The sequence below is a fragment of the Microcebus murinus genome, chromosome 1 (assembly GCF_040939455.1).
Source record: "Microcebus murinus isolate Inina chromosome 1, M.murinus_Inina_mat1.0, whole genome shotgun sequence".
Classification (NCBI taxonomy): domain Eukaryota; kingdom Metazoa; phylum Chordata; class Mammalia; order Primates; family Cheirogaleidae; genus Microcebus; species Microcebus murinus.
The window spans coordinates 7429129-7447790 of record NC_134104.1 but is presented as its reverse complement, the minus strand read 5'-3'; the positions used below and the strand labels follow the sequence as shown (position 1 = coordinate 7447790).

The following is an 18662-nucleotide window of genomic DNA, read 5'->3' as shown; positions in this document are numbered from 1 at the left end:
ACTGAAGATGATGGTTGCTTTAATTCATTTCCACATAGTTATTGAGTCTTAACTTTTAATATCAAGTGATTTTCTTTAGGAGATTTAAAATACATATGTAATTTTATCCTTTACAACTGATTTGTAACTTGTTGCACTCTGCCTTATTCTCTAAAGTTACAGGCAGTGCAATTTCCAGCTGCTAAATTATGCCTACTCCTTATAAGGAAGGGATGGAAAATACCAAGCAGACATCCTGAGTTCCTCGTCTACCTTTATCCACATAGCTTATTAATCATGGCTCCTCTTCCTACTGAACCAAAACATAGCCTGGGAATCCTTCTTAGCCTCACCAGCATTCAAGATAGCTTCTACCTTGAATTAGGTATAGGATGAATTAGGATGGAGGATGTGAAATTTTCTTAATAATGTTTTCTCTCTCTGCAATACAGCATGATACTTCTCTCTCCATTTTGGATTTATTTATTTGTTTGTTTTTTGCTTCTGTTATTTTTTTTATCTATTCCATTCCATTTCCCAAATTTTTGCCTTATAAAACCACAATTAAAGTATGAAGTAACTATTTCACTTTTAACAAACTGTGCAACAAAAAAACCCAATCCATAATTACATTATAACATTATGAAGGATACACTAGGAATTTTAGCCAGAGATTTAAATAGTTGTGCACACACTTCATTGGCTATTTTTGTGTAGTTGATTTGCTTAGTAATTTTACTTTTCTTTTTAATTTCTCATTTTATGTTTCAAAAGTCCATATGATAGGCAGATAATGAAACTAAAAAAAAAAAGAAAAAAAAGTCCATGAGAGTTTTCCAATAATGAAATCCATACCAAACTTTTCCCCCCTTTTTTTTTTTTTTTTTTGGTGGAGGAGGGGGATGAAAAAATAAGACAGTAAATGATGTTATTTTGTTGAAGGATAATTTATATACAATAAGATACATATTTTGGATGTTCAGTTTTTCCTGTTTTAACCTTTATACTGGAATGCATCCACTATCTAAAACAATATGGAATATTTCCATCATGCCCAAAGTCCTCTTTGTGACCTTCTCTGTCATCCCACCACTGCTTTCTGTCATCATAGGTTAGGCTTGTGTAGTAACAGGCAAACTTCACATAAATGAAATCTTATCGTATTATTTTGTTTGATTTCTCTCACTTAGCAAATATATTGTTTTTGGAGATTCCATTCATGTTGTATGTCTCAGGAGTTATTTTATTGTTTCATAGCATTTCATTGGATGAATATACTATAATTTCTATATTCACCTGTCAGGGGACATTTGAGTTGTTTCCAGTTTGGGACTACCAAGAATAAGATGGTTGGCAACATTCTTGTGTAAGTTTCTGTACATACACGTTTTCATTTCTCTGGCAGCACTACCAAAGAGGAGAATTGGCAGGTCATAGGGTGTATATGTATGTTTACCTTCACAAGAAAATACCAAACAGTTCTCCAAAGTTGTTTTATCATTTTATATTTCCGTGATATATCAGGATTCCAGTTGCATGACATCCTGACCATTTAATATGGTTGGTCTTTTGGATTTTAGCCATTCTAGGGAGTATGTGGTGGCTGTATTTGTATTTCTCCATAACTAATGATATTGACCACCTTTTCATGTACTTGTTAGCCATTCATCTGTCTTCTTTTGTTATAGGTCTTTCCACTCTTTGCTCACTTCTTATTGAGTTTAATCATTTGTCTTTAAATCCTTTGTCACATATCAATATTTTTTTCTCAGACTATGGTTTGCCTATTTCTTTTCTTAGTATGTTATCTTTTGATGAGCAGGAAATTTTAATATTAATATTTTAATATTTGTCAACTTTTAAAAAATAGATCATACATTTTGTATCCTAAGAAATCCTTGCCATCCCAAAGTTTGTGAAAATACTCTACTGTATTTTCTTCTAAAAGTGTTTTTGATTGTAGTTTCTATGGGTAGAATTCTATGGTCCATCTTCAATTAATTTTTGAGTATGGATAGGGTGAAGGGTTGAAGTTCATTTTCTTTCATATGCTTACCCTAGTAGTTGCAGCAGCATTTGTTGAAAACAGTAGTGTTACCCTATTGATCTGATTTGGCACTCTTGTCCAAAATGCATTCAACTTTCATGTGTCTACATTTGGGCTATATTCTTTTCCAAAGATCTTTCTGTCCTTAAACTGATAATATTTAATAGCACGATGTCGATTACTGTAGTAGCTTTATACTAAGTCTTAAACTCAAGAAGTGTAAGTTGTCTAGCTCTTTTCTTCTGTTTCAAAATTATTTTCTTTTCTAGTTTATTTCTATTTATATATGATTTTTAGAATCAGCTTGTAAATTTGTATCAAAAATTTGTGCTAGAATTTTGATTTAGTTTTATTCAGGAGAATGGACATCTTAATAATATTAAGTCTTCCAATCTATAAACATGGATTATTGCTCCATTTATTAGATCTTTTATTTCTCTCAGCAATATTTTATAGTTTTTAGTGCAGAAGTCTCACATATTTTGTTCACTCTATTTCAAAGTTTTTAATTTTTGGATGCCATTTTAAATGGTATCATTTTAAAAAATATAATTTCCTAATGTTTCGTTGCTGATGCATAGCAATTGATTTTTGTGTTCTACGACCTTGCTAAATTCACCTGTTCTAGTACAGTTGACCCTTGAACAAAATGGACTTGAACTGCATGGGTCCACTTATACATGGATTTTTAAAAATAAATACAATCAGCCCTTCGTATCTGAAGGTTACAAATCCCTACAATCAAACACAGATTGCAGTATTCAAGGCATAACAAACCCTATTCGAGGGATACGAAACCCATACAAGGAGGGCTGACTTTTCTTATTTACTAATTCAGTAGGGTTGACTATGGAACTTGAAGCATGCATGGATTTTGGTATACATGGAGTGTCCTCAACACAGTCCCCTGTGCATACCAAGGGCCAGCTGTGTGGTTTGAGATTCTTTATGGTTTTCTCATTACACATCTTATCCGCTATGGATGAAGACAGTTTTATTCTTTCCATTGTATATCTTTATTTATTTGTCTTGATCTATTATACTGTCTAGGACCCTCATGTGTTGAATAGTAATGTTGAGAACAGACTTATTTCCTTGTTCCTAATCTTACAGAAAAAGCATTCAGTTATCCAACATCAAGTATAATGTTAGTTGCACTTTTTTTTGGTAGATCCCTTTTATCAGGTTAAAGGAGCACTTTTCTTCATCCAGTGTTTTGAGTTTTTTTTTAATTATGAATGGGGTTTGAATATTGTCAGATGCTTTTCCTGCATCTATAGAGATGATTATATGATTTTTCTCATGTTAGATGATAGAATACATTAATTAATTTTTGGAATATTAAGCTCCAACCTATGGTAAACCAAACCTGGCCTTGATATACTATCATCTTATATATTGCTAAATTCAACTGGCTAATCTGTTGGTAAGGAATTTTGTTCAGTTTGTTTCTATATCACTAAATATTTCTCTAAGATCTGGTATCATCATTAAGGCTTTGATCTCAGGATTATGCTGGCTTCATAAAACTGTTGGAAAGTATTCTTGATTTTCTGAAAGAATTTGTATAAGATTGGTTAGTATTATTTCTTTTATAAATGTTTACTAGAGTTAATTGACGAAGCCATCAAAACCTGAGGTGTTCTTTATCAAAAGGTTATTAATTGTAATTCATGTTTTTTTGATAAAAATATGGTTATTCAGATTCTCTTTTTGAGTTAGTTTTAGTAAGTTGTATTTTTCTTTTCTTTTTTTTGAGACAAAGTCTCACTTTGTTGTCTAGGCTAGAGTGAGTGCCGTGGCGTCAGCCTAGCTCACAGCAACCTCAATGTCCTGGGCTCAAGCAATCCTGCTGCCTCAGCCTCCCAAGTAGCTGAGACTACAGGCATGTGCCACCATGCCCGGCTAATTTTTTTTTCTATATATATTAGTTGGCCAATTAATTTCTTTCTATTTATAGTAGAGACGGGGTCTCGCTCTTGCTCAGGCTGGTTTGGAACTCCTGAACTCGAGCAATCCTCCCGCCTCGGCCTCCCAGAGTGCTAGGATTACAGGCGTGAGCCACTGTGCCCAGCCTAGTAAGTTGTATATTTCAATAAACTTTTCTTTCTTATATAAGTTGTTTGTTAGCATAAATTATCTATAATACTATTTTTTTATTTTTCTCTGATATTATTATCTTTTTATTTTCTAGAAGATCTGTAGTGATACTCTTTCATTCCTGATGTCATTGTGTTTTCTCTTTTTTCCCCAACTAGTCTTGCTCAGGGTTTATCAAGTTCATTAATCTTTCCAGACAATCAGCTTTTGACTTTGTTGATTTGTAGTCTAGTTTCTATTCTGTTGGTTTTTGCTCTTTATTATGTCCTTTTACTTTGGGTTGAATCTGTTCTTTTTTCCTTAGCTGCTTAAAGGTGGAAGCTTAGATCATCAATTTAAGCCTTTCTTTTATTATAGCATTTAATGGTATAAGTTTTCCTCTAAACACTGCTTTTGCTGCTTCCTGCAACTTATAATGTTTAAACAGTCATTTTTTTTTTTTTTTTTTGAGACAGAGTCTCACTTTTTTGCCCAGGCTAGAGTGAGTGAGTGCTGTGGCATCAGCCTAGCAACCTCAAACTCCTGGGCTCAAGCAATCCTTCTGCCTCAGCTTCCTGAGTAGCTGGGACTACAGGCATGTGCCACCATGCCCAGCTAATTTTTTCCTGTATATGTTAGTTGGCCAATTAATTTCTTTTTAGTTATAGTAGAGACAGGTCTCCACTTGCTCAGGCTGGTTCGAACTCCTGACCTGGAGCAATCTTCCCGCCTCGGCCTCCCAGCCACCGCACCCAGCCTCAGTCATTCATTTTCAAATGTTTCTAATTTCCCTTGTGATTTCTTACTTAACTGATCATTATTTAAAGCATGGTTACTGTATGCAACATGTGGTTGGTTCATGTCTTTTAATCTTGTCTAATAGTCTCATTTACAGTATTTAGCCCATTAAATTATCAGAGGTTTGGGTGTAAGACTGTTGTGTTATTTATGTTCTATTTTCTTATCTGTTCTTTGATCCCTGATCCCTCTTTCCTGCCTTGGGGGTGGGGTATTACTAAGTACTTTTTGGTATTTTATTGCACCTTTTCTATTGACTTTTTATTTATTTCTCTGTGTATAATTTTTGGTGTTATTTTATAATATGCATCTTTAACATCAGTTTACCTTCAAATAATATTGTGTCACTTGATAAACAATGTAATAGTCCTGTAGTTCTATCTCACCCCTTCCATTTCTTGTGCACTTATTGTCATATATTACTTCTGCGTGTTATAAACCTCACAACAGCTTATTGGCTGTTTAAATACAAAATAGATTGGAATAGAAATTTAAAAACACATAGAAAATAAAGATAATAGGAAGATATTTTGTATTTATCCTTTTATTTGGTCATTCTGGTGTTCTTCATTCCTTTCTCCAATTCCTAGCTTTTATCTGGTATTTTCTTCCACCTTGAAAACTTCCTTTAACTTTTTATTTTATAGTGAATGACTTCTGCTAATCTGAAAATATTTTAAAGGCTGGGTGCAGTGGCTCACACCTGTAATCCTACCAGTCTGGGAGGCCAAGACAGGAGGATCACTTGAGGTCAGGAATTCGAGACCAGCCTGGGCAACAGCGAGACCCCATCTCTACTAAAAATAGAAGAAATTAGCTGGGCATGGCGGCGGACACCTGTAATCCCAGCCACTCAGGAGGCCTAGGCAGAAGGATCGCTTGAGCCCAGGCATTTGAGGTTGCTGTGAGCTAGTCTGATGCCACAGCACTCTAGCCCAGGCAACGGAGCTAGACTATCTCAAAAAAGCAAAGATTTTTGATAGATGTAGAATTCCAGATTGAATTTTTTTTTCTTTTAGCCAAAGTAAAAGATGTTATTTATGGTGGTGTTTTCTGGATTATATTGTTTCTGAAGAGAAGTCAGTGGTTATTCTTAGCATTGTTCCCCTGTGTATGTTTCTCCCTCATCCCCTAGCTGTTTTTAATTTTCTAGAATTCTGGTTCTGTTCGGTCCTCAGACAGCTCTCTGATGAGTTTTTGTTTTGGTTTTTTGGGTTTTGTTTTGTTTTTTGAGAGAGTGTCTCACTCTGTTGCCTGGGCTACAGTGCCATGGCATCAGCCTAGCTCACAGGAAACTCAAACTCCTGGGCTTAAGCAATCCTTCTGCGTCAGCCTCCCCAAGTAGCTGGGACTATAGGTATGTGCCACCTTGCCCAGCTAATTGTTTCTATTTTTAGTAGAGATGGGGTCTTACTCTTGCTCAGGCTGGTCTCAAAACTCCTGACCTCAACTCATGCTCCCGCCTCGGCCGACCAGAGTGTGCTAGGATTAATATGTGTGAGCAACTACACCTGGCCTCTTCTTGCTTTTAAGAGTGGGAATGTTGTGAATTTCTATATTGTAACTAGAAGCAAAAGTCCAGTCATGCTATTATAAATAAATTCAATATTTATAGAGTTTAAGGGTTATACTATTTATTAGACAATGAACTTTCAGAAAATCTCAATATGTGTTAAAATTATTATTAAACATATTTTTAAAGGGGGGTGTAAATAAGTGACTTTTTAATTTCTGTATCTACTATAACCAAGTAAGGTTAGACCAGTACTTCTTTACTTAGAGTGTACTTGGAGTGATCTTTACAGCTTGGAGCCACTGTTACTGAGGGAAGTGTAGCAGTTTTCAGGTGTGGCCAATAAAAATGAGGTCTTGGAGTAGAGCTTGGCGCGCTTTCTCTATGAAGGACCAGGGAGTAAATGTTCTCAGTGTTGTGGGCCTCTGTTGCATATTTGTCTTTGTTTTTGTTTGCTTGTTTGTTTTTACTGCCTTTAAAAATATAAAAACTATTTGTAGTTGTAGCTATACAAAAATAGGCTGTAGATCTGGCCACATGTTACTGACCCCTGGGCTAAATGATCTTATAATAATTTTTGTCTCAAAATTATGTTCACATCTTCTAACCAGAAGTGTATTTGGTATAGTAATGTGTGAAAAGGCAGAGGACCTAACTATTAAGTGTCCTTTTTAATAAAGGCCTCAGCATATGATATATTTAAACATATTTGAAATTAAATTATGTAGGCTTTAAACAACTGTAGGCTAATTTTAAAAATTTAAAAATTATGTACTCTCTTACATATTCCATCAGATTTAGAGAAAGCCTTTTCTCTTTCAGGAGTACAAACCACCAGGAACCCGTAAACTTCATAACATTCTTGGAGTAGAAACAGGAGGACCTGGTGGGCGACGTGCTGGGGAGTCGGGTCACACGGTAGCTGACTACTTGAAGTTCAAAGACCTCATTTTAAGGATGCTTGATTATGACCCCAAAACTCGAATTCAACCTTATTATGCCCTGCAGCACAGTTTTTTCAAGAAAACAGCTGATGAAGGTACAAATACAAGTAACAGTGTGTCCACGAGTCCTGCGATGGAACAGTCCCAGTCTTCGGGCACCACCTCCAGCACATCGTCAAGCTCAGGTCTGTCCCCTTCGTGTGAGATTGGGCTTGGGAATATTTAATATATTTTTTTTACAAAGCAGAATTATTTTAAAAGTGTTTATTAAACTTATTAATGAGGTGGCAGGAATTGTTTAGTTAAATTTGTTCTTTGTAGTTAGTAATATAACAAATTGATCTCCCCCAAAGCGCAAGTATTTAATTATGTACCTAATAAATTCTCTTGATGGTTAGAAACAGAAGTGTTTATTAACCAACATTTTAAATTGTTTTTTAACTGGAGTTTTTGGTCACATTCTTTTGTTTTCCCCTCCCTTAACCCACCTTGTGATTGTATTTTAGTTAAGTGGTTCATGTGAGAGAACCCAGTTGTAGTCAGAGAATCCAAAGACTGATGTACTTTCAAGTTAATGCTATAGATTTTTTTTTCTTGGTGGCATACTTTCAGTTTTAATGGTATAGTTTTAAAATATAAACTTGAGCAGAATTAGCTTTGAACCCAAAGTTGTACTGTGTATGATATTTAAGGTGGCTCTTCGGGGACAAGCAACAGCGGGAGAGCCAGGTCGGACCCGACGCACCAGCATCGGCACAGTGGCGGGCACTTCACGGCTGCTGTCCAGGCCATGGACTGTGAGACACACAGTCCCCAGGTAAGCTCGCACGCAGTTGTTTGCTTGTGTCACCTGCTGTGCTCAGGTTTAGCAATATTGGGTGCCAGGTGCCTTTGGAATGATTATTTCATTTACTCTAAAGGTTCATAAAGTCGTCATGTCTAACTAGACAAGCACATTCTTAAAATTTTCCCCTCATTTAGAAATGGCTAACATGTAGTGGTGCATACTAGTTGTTCTTTTGAACATTTTTTCCCTGTGTTTATCTCATTGAGCAGAGCAACATGTTGAGCTTCATGCTATTTTGATCTCCATTTTACAGTGGGAACTGGGTCTTAGTGGGTTAAGAAAGTTTCCCTGGGCTGTGATCTTAATTACTACACTAGATTTCTTTCCATGATCTTTTCATAATCTCAAAGTCCTAGATTCTCAATCAGTTTCTATTTTGATTTTAGCCTCCATTTTTTTGTTGTTTGTTTGTTTTAAACTCTACTAAAGAAGAAAATCTAATAAAGTAATTTTTTAAAGATTGAAGTAAACAGGTGGTGGTGGTAAAAATGTTTAAATACCCTTGTAAAGTAAGTTGGTTCATACTGAATACTGCATTATGGTGTTTTATGGTGACAGACCAGTGTATTATTTGATGGATGAAGTAAAACTGATGTTTATTAATATCACTCTCTATTCTTATGACTGCAGCAGCTGAATGCTGCTGAAGAAAAATCACAAATGTAGCTCTGTTGTCACAGCTATTAATTAATATTCACCAACCTGTGCTGGGCAATCTTACATGTTACTCAAGACTTCCCATCTCTCTCCCATTCTCTTTAATAATTATTCTGCCTGTAGTACCAACTGCTCAGGAGGCTAAGGCAGGAAGATTGCTTGAGGTCAGGATTTTGAGGCTGGCCTGGACAGCATAGTTATGCCCTGTTTCTTAAAATTCTTAAAATAATAACAGTTGTTTCAAACTTTTCTACTCTTCTTAGAAACCTTTGGCCTCCCCTTCTCTGTTCTCACCCCGTCCTTGCTTTGCCAAGAAAAGAGTCTTTAGACAGGAACTCCCTCCACTTGGATCGTTAAATACATGGTCCTTCCTCCGTGTGCACTTGTCCAACTTCTCTTCCACTCCTTTTTTGTTAGAAGCATTGTGATGTATCTTGCCTGAGTCCAGGCCCACTTGATGCCCTGATCCCCTTTCCTTTTGTTTCGTGGGGACTTTGTCCTTTGGTCTCCCTCTGGTTCCTGTGTCTTCAGTCTTACCTTCTCTCTTGGGTCTTCTGTTGATCAGCATTTACTCATTCTCACATCTCTTCCATCTTAGGCAGAACTTTTCTCTGGCCCCCTGTCTGTCTTTTTTTTTCTTTTTCTTTTTTTTTTTTTTTTTTTTTTTGAGACAGAGTCTCGCTTTGTTGCCCAGGCTAGAGTGAGTGCCGTGGCGTCCTAGCTCACAGCAACCTCAAACTCCTGGGCTCAAGTGATCCTTCTGCCTCAGCCTCCCGGGTAGCTGGGACTACAGGCATGCGCCACCATGCCCGGCTAATTTTTTATATATATATCAGTTGGCCAATTAATTTCTTTCTATTTATAGTAGAGACGGGGTCTCGCTCTTGCTCAGGCTGGTTTTGAACTCCTGACCTTGAGCAATCCGCCCGCCTCGGCCTCCCAAGAGCTAGGATTACAGGCGTGAGCCACAGCGCCCGGCCTTTTTTTTCTTTTTTTGAGACAGAGTCTCACTCTGTTGCCTAGGCTAGAGTGCCGTGGCGTCATCCTAGCTCACAGCAACCTCAAACTCCTGGGCTCAAGTGATCCTGCTGCCTCAGCCTCCCGAGTAGCTGGGACTACAGGCATGCGCCACCATGCCCAGCTATTTTTTTCTATATATTTTTAATTGGCCAGTTAATTTATTTCTATTTTTTTTTTTTTTTTAGTAGAGACAGGGTCAGGGTCTTGCTCTTGCTCAGGCTGGTTTCAAACTCCTGACCTTGAGCAATCCGCCCGCCTCAGCCTCCCAGAGCATTAGGATTACAGGTGTGAGCTACCTCACCTGGCCTCCCCTGTCTTTCTTATGTTATACTTTTGTTGCTGTGGTCTTCACCTCTTTACCCTTTAAGAACCTTTTACCTGCTCCAGTTAGGTTCCTGGCTCCTGGCTTCATTGCCAGTGTCAGCATGGTTTTTATTGGTGAGTCCACTGGACACCCTAATGCTTATCTTTCTTCATTCCTCGATGGAATTTGACAGTGTTCACTTTCCCCACTCTTTGAAACAATCTCTGGTTTCCTTGGGAGGATATGCTTGCTATGCCCCCACTTCTCTGGCCTTTCCTTTACTGTCTTTTTGGGGGGTTCTCTTCTACCCACCATGAAACCTGGGTGTTTCTCAGGCATCATGTGTCCTGCCCCTTCTCCCCTCTCACACTTCCCAGATGATCTCATCCACTTCTAGCAATGCCTGCCGTCACCATCTTCATGTCGGTCATTCCCAGCTTGATTTCTGACTCAGATTTCACTCCTGAGATCCAGGAGCTTTATTTCTAATTATTTACTATAAACATCACTTTGAAAATCTCAACACTATGACACTACAGATATGTCACATAAACTGATTTCATCATTTTCACTTCCTTTCCAACTCTTGTATTGTTATCATTTATAAAAATGGCCCTAAATTTATCCACTTTTAAGTCATAAACCTGAGGATACTTCTTCTTTCCTCGTTCCCCACGAGTGAAACCATAAATTATGTGGATTCTCGGCATCCTAAATATGTTTTTATTCTCTCTCCTTCCCTTGACCCTGTTGCTATGACCACCTCTGGCCTGTCTCACTAGAAAGTCTCTTGACTGGTCTTCGGGGTCCAGTTCCCTTCACTCGTCAGCACTGTTCTCATCTCTGCAGTCAAGTGACCTTTTACTAAAGGAGTCGATCTTGTCATACTTTAAACCAGTTTGTAGCCGGCCCTTGTACCTAAAATAAAATATAGACTTCTTACCAAGGTGTCAGTGATTTCCATGCACTGGCCCCTACCCAGGCCATTATTTTTCCTCTTTACTCATTCTGGTCATAATGACTGTTTTCATTGTTTAGAATATACCGTGTTCTCTCTCTTTTCTCATATTTACTGTGCTTTCAGTCTGGAACACTTTTCCTCCCTCTTTTGCTTTGGTAACTACTATTTATGCTTCAGGTTTTAACTTAAATTTTCCTATTCCCAGAGGCTTTGCCTAATTCTTTGAAGTATCCTCCCTCCCTCCCTTCCTTCCTCACATTAAAAGGTACTAAGAGTAACATAAGACACCTGTGTACCTCCTGCCTACCTGTATTTGACAGAAGTCAACATTTTGTTTCAAATCATTTTTCATAATTAATTCTTGAATAGTTACTATAGTCAAATGGTTAAAAAATAGCTAAATATAAAAGGAGATTCAGTGAAAAATTTTATTTCCTTCCGTATCTTCTAGCCACCATGTTTCTAAACCACTGTTCTTAGTTTTTTGTGTACTATTTGAGATATTTATATTTTGGAATTTGTATAAGCAAATACAAATAATTTTTTACCCAACCTTTGTACATGGATGATAGCATATCAGACTGCTTCACATCTTGGTTCTTCTGTATGTTTGACGTATATTTTGGAACTCTTTCTGTATCGATACACAGAGAACTTGCTTGTTTACATTGTTCAGCTGCCCAGCATTCATTGTTTCATTGTTCTCTAAGTCACTGTCCCCCATTAATGGACATTTAGTTCATTTCTATCTTTTTTACTATTTACAAACGATGGTGTAATAAATAACCCTGTACAGTAGTCTTTCCTTATCTGTAGTTTCACTTTCCACACTTTCAGTTATCCATGGTTAACTGCAGTCCAGAAATATTAAGTGGAAAATTTTAGAAATAAACAGTTCATGAGTTTTAAATTTTATGCTGTTATGAGTAGCATAATGAAGTCTTGTACTGTCCCACCCTGTCTCACTTGGTACGTGAACCATCCATTTGTCCAGTGTATTCATGCTCTGTATATGCTTAGTAGCTGTCTAGGTTATCACATTGACAAAACAGTATATATAGAGTTTGGTACTATCCACAGTTTCAAGCATCCACTGGGGGGGTTTTGGAATGTATCCCCTGCAGATTAGGGGGACCTGCTATACAGGTGTCATTCGCACATAGGCAGTGTATCTGTGGTCTAAGTTCCTGGAAGTGAAATTGCTGTGTCAAAGAGTAATGTGATTCGTAATTTTGATTGCCAAATTTCCTTTCATAGGATTTTATAATCCAGCAACTTTTTTTTTTTTTTTTTTTTTTTTTTTTTTGAGATAGAGTTTCACTTTGTTGCCCAGGCTAGAGTGAGTGCCATGGCATCAGCCTAGCTCACAGCAACCTCAAACTCCTGGGCTCAAGCAATCCTGCTGCCTCAGCCTCCTGAGTAGCTGGGACTACAGGCATGCGCCACCATGCCCGGCTAATTTTTCCTATATATATTAGTTGGCCAATTCATTTCTTATTTATAGTAGAGACTGGGTCTTGCACTTGCTTAGGCTGGTTTCGAACTCCTGACCTCACAATCCACCTGCCTCAGCCTCCCAGAGTGCTAGGATTACAGGCGTGAGCCACCGCGCCCAGCCAATCCAGCAACTTGAGCAGCTTCCTGTTTATAAACCATTCGAATTTTCTTTTCTGGAAACTCATGCCAGTTTTCTGGATTGTTTTCAATAGTATCCCTAAAAGTTTGGTTCTGGCCTGGCGCGGTGGCGGGAGGATTGCTCAGGAGTTTGAAACCAGCCTGAGCAATAGTGAGACCTCGTCTCTACTATAAATAGAAAGAAATTAATTGGCCAACTAATATATATAGAGAAAAAATTAGCCAGGCATGGTGGCACATGCCTATAGTCCCAGCTATTCGGGAGGCTGAGGCAGGAGGATCACTTGAGCCCAGGAGTTTGAGGTTGCTGTGAGCTAGGCTGATGCTACAGCACTCACTCTAGCCTGGGCAATAAAGTGAGACTCTGTCTCAAAAAATAAAATAAAAGTTTGTTTCTCAGACCACCTTCACTGAATAAATAATTTGTGTTAGCCACTGGTGATAGAAACAGTCTTTGCCCTTCCTAGAACTTACAGTGACACAAGTAAATAAACAACAGAAATGAATAAAAATTGCAAGTAGCATTAGCTGTTAAAAAGAAAATAAGAAAGGATAGTGTGATAGAGAATGACTATTTGCAGGGCGGGATATATTAATTAGAGTAGGCCAAACTCTGATTACAGACCCCCAAAATATGGTAGTTTAAAGAGTATGAGGTTTTTTGTACAACAGTCCAGAGTGGGTGTTTAGGTTAGTAGCTTGGCTCTCTTCCATGTCCTGGTCTCTTATCATCTTGTGGCTCCACTGTCCCGAGGGCCTAGTTGTTCACTGTGTGCAGTAGGCAGAAAGACTAGGGAGGTGTTTGTTGTGCCAGGCTAGCAGTGATGTACAAACTTTGATTCGCATTCTTTTGACAACTTAGTCACTCAGCCATACCTAAATTCGAGAGAAGCTGAGAAGTATATTGTAGCCATGTGCTCAGGAATGAGAAGAATATATTTTTTTGTGCACAACCAATAGACTCTGCTGCAGGGAGCAGTATTAGCCAGAGTGGTCCGAGAAGACTCTGGAACTGAAGTGATGAGAAAGAAGCTTCCAAGCACAGATGAGAAAAAAGGTGTTCTAGGCAGAAGGGAACACTGAGTACAAATGCCCTGCAGCATTTGAAAGATTTTGAGCAGATTGAGGAAAGGAAGGCTGACAGTGGTGGAACCCAGGTAGCAGGGGGAAGGACAGCTTAGAGAAAAGTTGGAGAAATAGGCATTGGCCAGATTTTGCAGACTGCTTTATGAATTTGGGATTGTCTTGTTTTTCTAAGTGCTCTGAGAAGTCTTCTTAAAGGATTTTAAATAGGAAAGTGATTAGATTTGTATTTTAAAGGGTTGCTCCTGCTACTCAGTTGGAGAAAGGCAAGGATGGAAGCAGGGAATTTGTTTAGGAGGCTGTTGTGTTAGTATAGGCCAGAGATACTAGTGGCCTGGAATAAGTGATGGTGGTGGAAGGGGAGAGGAAAGGTCAAGGTTTTGATCTATTTTGAAGGCAGATGCCCTAGGGCTTGCTGATGGGTTGGATGGAGGAATTGTTGAGCAGCTGGCTGGGTAGTAATCCTAGTCCTTTTATTGAAAGAAGAAAGATGGAGAGAGAAGGGACTTCAGGGGGAAAGTAAAGAATTCCTTTTGGACCTGCCAAAAATCCTTACAGAAAAAGTTTGCTGACCCCTGACATAAATAGGGCTCCCAAAGAAAGACAGTGGCTAGTGAAATATATGAGCCTTTTTATGGGTATGACTTCTTAAAAATTGTAGCTTTCATCATAAAGTACTTTTTACCCTTTAATATATTTGGAATTTTGTATTATAAAACTGTCTAACACACTAAAAGTTTCAAAACCCCTCTCTCCAAGATTAATATAAATGCTAGTGTCATAGCTTTTGATTGAAGATTAAAACTTGCAAACAGTACTTCGAATAATCCTTTTAAAATCTGTTCTTAACAGGTGCGTCAGCAGTTTCCTGCTCCTCTTGGTTGGTCAGGCACTGAAGCTCCTACACAAGTCACTGTTGAAACTCATCCTGTTCAAGAAACAACCTTTCATGTAGCCCCTCAGCAGAATGCATTGCATCATCACCATGGAAACAGTTCCCATCACCATCACCACCACCACCACCACCACCACCACCATGGACAACAAGCCTTGGGTAACCGGACCAGGCCAAGGGTCTACAATTCTCCAACGAATAGCTCCTCTACCCAGGATTCTATGGAGGTTGGCCACAGTCACCACTCCATGACATCCCTGTCTTCCTCAACGACTTCTTCCTCGACATCTTCCTCCTCTACTGGTAATCAAGGCAATCAGGCCTACCAGAATCGCCCAGTGGCTGCTAATACCTTGGACTTTGGACAGAATGGAGCTATGGACGTTAATTTGACCGTCTACTCCAATCCACGCCAAGAGACTGGCATAGCTGGACATCCAACATACCAATTTTCTGCTAATACAGGTCCTGCACATTACATGACTGAAGGACATCTGACAATGAGGCAAGGGGCTGACAGAGAAGAGTCCCCCATGACAGGAGTTTGTGTGCAACAGAGTCCTGTAGCTAGCTCGTGACTACATTGAAACTTGAGTTTGTTTCTTGTGTGTTTTTATAGAAGTGGTGTTTTTTTCCAAAAACAAAGTGCAAAGCTGCTTGAATCAGAAGGAGATTAACACACTGAACCGCTACAAGAGGGCAAAGCTGACTTTTTTTTTTTTTTTTTAACTTGAAAAGATTGCAAAGGGACAATGAAGTGTTTAAAAGAGCCATGTCCAAACCCATCTTCACGGATAGCTCAGAGGTATCCTCTTTTTGCCTCCCTCATTTTAACTTGCCACATCCCAGTCATAGTGGGGTTTTTTTGTCTTTCTATTCAACAAAAGTTAATGTTCAGATGTTGGTCTTGGTCATTTGCCAACTAATTTTAAAATAAAAAGCACTGCACATAATTTGCATAAAGGGCCCCATGAGGGTGTTTTTTTTTTCTTTCTTTTTGCCCCCCCCCCTTTTTTTTGGTTTTGTTTTGTTTTGGGTGGGGGGTGGGAAATTTGGGTTTTTTAGTCCTCTAAACACACTTGGGCACGGAAATGCAGTACTGTAAGGAAGAGGGACCTCCAGCTTACACAAACATCATCTTCAGCTGTATGAAAGGGACGGTTGTATTGAAGTTTGTAAGGCACATTAAGCATGTTAAGTGGCGGGGATCAGAACTCTCCTATCTGAACCTACTGAGGAGCAAAGCAGCAATCACATGGGATCCTGTGGGTCTCCTGTTGTAGAGGCCGCAGTAAGATAGGAATGGAACGTGACTGGTCTCCTAACCAAGGTGCACTGAGACGCAATCAACGGGTCAGTTGTGGCCAGTCCTGGGGAGGTCTGAGTGGTGGTCTTTGGGATAACCTTTGGCCTTATGGATTTGGACTCAAAATTAGAAGAGCCTACCATTTCAGATGCAATCACTTTTGGACATGCTTTTGCAGACAGTCCTTAATGCTGAAAACACAGAGAATGGGTAATTCAAGAGGCCTTTCTTTTAAAATAGACTTTTGTGACCCACTAATTGTAAGGTATTGCAAGGTCACTTTGCGTGTGTCATAAAGTTGACTTCCTTATTGGTTGAAGGTCACAGAAGTAGTGGTTTGCTTTGATGGAAATAGCTACAGCTGTGTCCCTTCCTGCTTTTTACTTTTTCTTTTGCTTTTTCTCGGCACGTGGTATCTCCACCATTTCTTCTGCACAAAGATGTCTTCTGTTCATCCTGAACATTTTTAAAAAATGCAGAATTTTATGTGACTGCTTTTTTGCCTCACAATTATGCTGTGAATTTTACAAAAATTTATTTTCTTTTTTGATAATTTATTGTACCAAAGCTGTTTTTATAGCACATAGATGTCTGTAACCAATAATGTAGCAGTTCTGCACTTTGACACAAGGTGTAACTAGACCATTTTTAAATGTCAGTTGAAAATTATGGCTGTACTATTGCTTAAACAAAACTGGAACTGTTGTTGAATCCATAGCCAATACATTTACAGCAATCTGTGTACTGAACATAATAGATTGACATCTAATTCAAGATTACAACATCTGTTACATTCTAAATGTGTTCAGGCTTCTGAAGGTAAAGGGACACTGGATCCAGAAGCTATGGAACCAGCAGTTGATTCTTGTATTCCTGATTAACCTACTTGTAAACTTGAAAGCAAGACCTTGATTGCACCAACAGGTCCAAAATGTGAGCGCGAGTAAAGCAGAACTCTCATGCATGACCTGAGTGAGCAGGCTGGTATTTAACAGGTGCCTCGTTTTGAGATTATGCTGCCTTAATGTAACACAGTCTGGCAGTTGCTAAATTTGTGTTCCCATTTTAAATTGACCAATTTTAGGGTGTTAGACTTTTGAGCGGTTGAATTGGGAGAATGAAGATAAGTAATTTACCTGTCCAGGATCAAAAGAAGCCTAGAAAAGAAGCAGTAATCTACCTCTGCCGATAACCCTGTTCAAACAACGCAGCAGAACACCACATTACTTTTTATTGGTCAATTCCATGTGGCTGACTAGGTCAATTTTTTCTGAACAAAAGCAGGTTTTTATATGTAAACAGTGACAAAAGAAAGGCTTAAAACTATGTAAATGTGAATGGAAACTTGGAAATATCCATTTTTATAATCCACAAATTTTTTTGCTGTTAATCAGGAAATCCATATTTATTTTGTAATTAAATGTCAAGCCTGTGGATGATTTTTTTGAACTTGGTAGTTCATAAAGGTTTACAGTGAATAAAAGGATATCATCTTGAGTATAGCAATATCAAAAGGAATTCAGTAGTTACTGCTGTTTAGGAATATAATCTTAAGATATTATATGGGTCAGGTCATTTTTTTTCTGTGCTGGTTGCCACATCTTAGCAAGCACCAAAAAACTAAAGCAGTTTTTTAAACCAATATTTACATAAAGAAAATCATAAAATCCAATGCTTCTGCATACTGTGTTATGTTACAGTCCAGTTTTGTGTGCTTTACTACACAGTTTGGTTACAGGACTTCTGTGCATTGTAAACATAAACAGCATGGAAAAGGTTAAATACCTGTGTTCAGATTGTAAGATCTAGTCCGGACTTGCTGTGTATATTGTAACGTTAAATGAAAAAAGAACCCCCTTTGTATTATAGTCATGCGGTCTTATGTATGATAAACAGTTGAATAATTTGTCCTCAGACTCTTTACTATGCTTTTTTAAAATTAATTTAAGAAAAATGTAAACATAGTAAAAAATCTTCCTATGCAATTAACCTGGTCCAGGTCTGGTAGGTATACCAAGTTATAATAAGTCTAGTTAAATATGTAAAAAGGAAAATATTTGAGTTACATCAACATAGGCTTCAAAAATCTCTGAAAGTAAAAATTGGAGGTTTAACAGATCACTTTGATTTTTCAAATGGATTCTTTATATGTATGATTACTCTATTCACACATTTTCTGTCTGACTCCAAGTGCTAACATTTTAGTTTGTAGTGTGTAGAATTGATGTGAGGGTATGATGGTTTTCTCTAATAGGCTTTCACCTGCTGGGACGAAGGAGGGAATGTAGACACTTCCTCCATCCCCAAATCCTCATATGGAACATACCAAGGACTTTCTGTATGACTTCTAGACCACCTGCCACAGCAAGTCAATTTCTAACCTAGAATCTTCTCTTTTTACCAATTAACCTGCAGAAGTATATATTAAGGTGGCTTTCAGAAGGTAAGGAATTTATAAGTGTGATGCTGTAAAATTCAGGTTGGCTGCGTGTAAGAAAGGAAAACTTACTCTAGTTTTTCCTTAGGGTATGAGAATTTTACTTTGGTCAAGGGCACATTTTATGATACCAGACTCAAAACAAGATTTAATTTTA

At 38.1% G+C, this 18662-nt stretch overlaps 1 protein-coding gene across 4 annotated transcripts in view; it reads left to right on the top strand.

Moving 5' to 3' along the window:
- DYRK1A (dual specificity tyrosine phosphorylation regulated kinase 1A) overlaps positions 1-17984 on the top strand; it is a 139968-nt gene extending 121984 nt beyond the window's left edge. For all 4 annotated transcript variants that reach the window (XM_012782891.3, XM_012782892.3, XM_020284762.2 and 1 more), the window contains 3 exons: positions 7239-7545; positions 8053-8177; positions 14720-17984. In XM_012782891.3, the coding sequence (XP_012638345.1) occupies positions 7239-7545; positions 8053-8177; positions 14720-15340 (1053 nt within the window). In that variant the 3' untranslated portion in view covers positions 15341-17984. The remainder of the gene's footprint in view (positions 1-7238; positions 7546-8052; positions 8178-14719) is intronic.
- The last annotated feature ends 678 nt before the right edge of the window (positions 17985-18662 follow it).